General features: G+C 30.8%; 1 protein-coding gene across 1 annotated transcript; it reads left to right on the top strand.

The window, feature by feature from the left end:
- Positions 1–10: 10 nt before the first annotated feature.
- On the top strand, positions 11–1030 carry LOC132748678 (sarcoplasmic calcium-binding protein-like; the record flags this gene model as incomplete). The annotated part of the gene is given in 2 exon segments (XM_060738292.1): positions 11–108; positions 477–1030. Coding segments are annotated over 2 exon segments (537 nt in total), but the record flags the coding sequence as incomplete, so codon positions are not given.
- Between the last annotated feature and the right edge of the window lie 2721 nt (positions 1031–3751).

The following is a 3751-nucleotide window of genomic DNA, read 5'->3' as shown; positions in this document are numbered from 1 at the left end:
TTTTCTTCAGGCGAACGGGTACCTAATTAACAAGTGGGGAAAATTCTTTGATTTTGATGATTTCAATCATGATGGAATTCTTTCATTTGAAGACCCCAAAGCATTTCTGTAAGTGAACATGTATTACTGAAACTTAATTAGAATATTAGTATGGACAATCTAGAATCAATTAATTACTCTAGCTCTCACAAAAACCGATGAATACATAACTTGAGACAAGGGCTCTGTCACTTTAAAAGATTTATTAAGCATATGGAATAGAATATTGCAAAATACCGGTGGTCATGATTTATCTCGTATTCACAATTTCAAATTTTATGAATTGAAGATTTCAAAATACATAATGCTCGAATCTAACTTAATGAATTGAAAAAAATAACTTAGTTTAAAGGAATTTCTCGATTTCAACTAGTAATTAAAGGCAATTTAGTCACCACGTCTGATCGATTCATAACATCATTAACATCATCTTGCAGGGAACATTATAAAGCTCGTGATGATCTGACTGATAAGCAAAAAAACAAGATCATAAAAGAAATGGATAGACTATGGAAGGTCTTCTATTTCACAAACAAGAAAGAACTCTCCAAAGATGACTTTATAAACATGATGAAACAAAGGTATGAATCCAACATAACTGCATGTATTGAGCTGGTGCGTGCGTTTTCAACGGATTGGTGCAAATTGTTAGACTTGGATGAAGACACATTTCTTTCAAAAAATGAATTCATTATGGACTTTGTTGCTGGAACGCACAACAATACCCAAATAGACGAGCAATTTTTCTACATGTATAATCCCGTTAATGATCGTTTTCCCGTTGACGATCTCATCGAGTCTTGTGTTATCTTTGCAACTGAACCCGACAGCTCAAAACCGGACATTTTCTTAAATGGAATACTTATCGGAGTTTGAATAATAATTGTTTTGAAAACATTTGATGAAATTTGGTTTTGAAAAGAAAGAGTTAATAAATGTGTTTTTTTTCGCATATCAATATATCGGCTAATCTTATTATATAAAAAATCATTAAATATGTAAATTAGATTCAAACTCTTTGTTGAGTCCTTTATCTTAGAAAGAAGGGAAGATATTTTAGTGGTATAAAATGACCGACATGCAATATCTCGTCAAATGATCAGACTTTCGTTTTGTTTGGTGCCTTCTGGGTGCCCTACTTGGGTGTGTCCGGAGGCGGCGTCCTGTGAACGTTGCTTTTGCCTTGTTGATCTTTATTATTATTTTTTGTTGAAACAAAACACTTAATGGCGCAAATGCCACAATGATATTACATAAACATATTATAATTTTCTCGAAACGAACATAAAACGTAAACCATTTGTTACATTCCGTGATAAAATGGTGGAATTGTTTTCATACGTAATAATCTGATAAGCACGTTTATTTTTGTCCCTGTGCCAAATCATATAAGAAAACTTAAGTCTTGGTTTTGAGTAGTTAAAAGCCTAAAAGGCTTATTCTGAGAAATAAAATCATCATTAATTTAGGACTTCGTTTCACCTTAATATGATTATAAAAAGCATAATAATGTGAAATTGAGTCATGCTTACACTTGGTTTTAGTACTAAGCGCTGACAAGGATATCATTTCTCTTAATAAAGTTTTTTCTAATCGTAATTAGGAGTAATATAATGTTATTTAGACTGTATGTGTTCTAATTCAAAATTCTTCAAGTCATAATTTAACCTCCTTATTAGTAGATAGAGTGTCCAATAAATGTTGTTGTTTTTTCTCTCCTAAAATCGTGTTTAATATAAAATCATTATTAGACTTTCATTTTATGCTTTGGCATTCCTTATGTATTAGGAGAACATATAACAGTCCTAATTTGGTTTGGTTTATAAAGTTATAACTATGGCAATTGAAATTATAACAGACATAAACGCTTTTTACTTCTAAGTCCAACTGTTCATTAAGGATTTTTTTGTTGAATTATGTAAATTGAACAAATTTGTTCGATAAGTTAATTAATATATTTTCATTCAGGCATCACTTATCATAGTGACTAGGTTATAAGTGTCTATACAGGTATTGGTCAGGAGAAAGAAATGTCAACTGTTTAACCTGATGGTTCCGTTAAACTCGTCTCCTTATAAATTACAAATAAACTTTTGGACTTTTCTTGGACTGGTCATTCGAGACCTTTTGTTGCCTTTTTTCTAAAATTCCCAATATATGTCAAATTTAACGGTAACTTTACCATCATAAACACACATCTTAGAATTTAACCGGTCTTCGACTGAAGTAAAAAGCTATTATTATAGAGGAACTTCTTGTATAAAAACGATTGCAATTTTCACTTCTGAAATAAAACAAAGGTGTATTTGAATCGAATCATACCAATAATAAGGCATTATCATATTTTGAATTAATTAGATATTATTTTAAGTAAATCCTTTATAACCCAACGTCATAGTCACACACACTGTCATTAAAATATCAAACCAGATACATGTATATGAAAAGTGAATCCATAAGGACCTTTCTAAATTTATCTACGCCAGAAAAAGCAAATACAAAAACAATTTTTTGCAATCAACATTGCGTAAAAAAATAAAATTAAATCACGTTTACAACCGCTTTTGTTTGTTTGTTTGGATTTTTACGGTACGTCAACACATAACTGGCCATAACGTGCCGAATGCTAAAATAGGCTTAAACTGTTATGTGAAACTTTGTAAATGACAATGAAAATGAGCCAATTAGTTCCTTGAATACAAGTTTATCTCTTACAAATAATCAATGATGTTTTTTTTAAAAAATTGTATTAAAGAGATCTTTGAGTAAATGTACATAATAAAATTTATAACGGGCCTGTGGAAAATCATGACATTCAAGAAGAAAATGTTTGACAGTAAATTTTCATTACAAGCTACACAGAAAGGGGCATTGTCATTCGTGAGGAGATACGTGTGGTTATTTATTTTTTTTTTTTGACTGAACCGACTAAAGGACAATATGATAATACAATATGATACACGTATATAAAAACAAAGTGTACATTCAAAGTTACATATTGTCATTTTCAGCATCATATTTAATATTTTTAAGTCGAAAAAGAAAACTATGTTATAAACAATAAATTCTATTTCAGTACCTTACATTTAAGATGACGCATTTATTTCCAGAGAAATATGTTTCGTAAATGAACTATTGCTTTAACATGAAACGGATCTTCTGCATAACATGTTGCTTATACATGTACATGTATAACATATTTTGCAAAAAAAAAACGTTGTGTTATTTGCATTATGCATCTAACATCTGTTTCATTTACACAAGAAATACATTGCGACAAGAACATTTAAACAAAACGCGACATATTTGATCAATAAAGATCGGGAATGCTTCAAATTTATTTTGATTACAGCAGATGTGTTTGTAGTTAACGCCACATTGACATGTTACTGGTCATACCGCGCCGACAGTATAACTATGACAATAAGAATGCAGGAAAATGCGGTGTCAAGGTACACATTATACCATTAGATGTTGTCGTAGAAATTAGTTTTATATTGACAGAAGCACGTGTAAGATACCTTTTGATATATGAAACCCGTTTTGAATTCGGCAAAATTGAGATTTTCACATCATTTATTTTTTGGCTCATTGAGCTCTAAATCGATATATTTCCTATTCAACAAATCCGTAACTCACTTGTTTACACCAAACTTTAATTCTGTCCAATCACACATTCCGAGTTTGTACCACGTGATAATGACACAATCTG

This window comes from Ruditapes philippinarum, unplaced genomic scaffold (assembly GCF_026571515.1).
Source record: "Ruditapes philippinarum isolate M1 unplaced genomic scaffold, ASM2657151v2 ctg6384_1_1_1_1, whole genome shotgun sequence".
NCBI lineage: Eukaryota > Metazoa > Mollusca > Bivalvia > Venerida > Veneridae > Ruditapes > Ruditapes philippinarum.
Note: the sequence above shows the minus strand (reverse complement) of the source record. Positions and strands in the feature narration are given on the sequence as shown.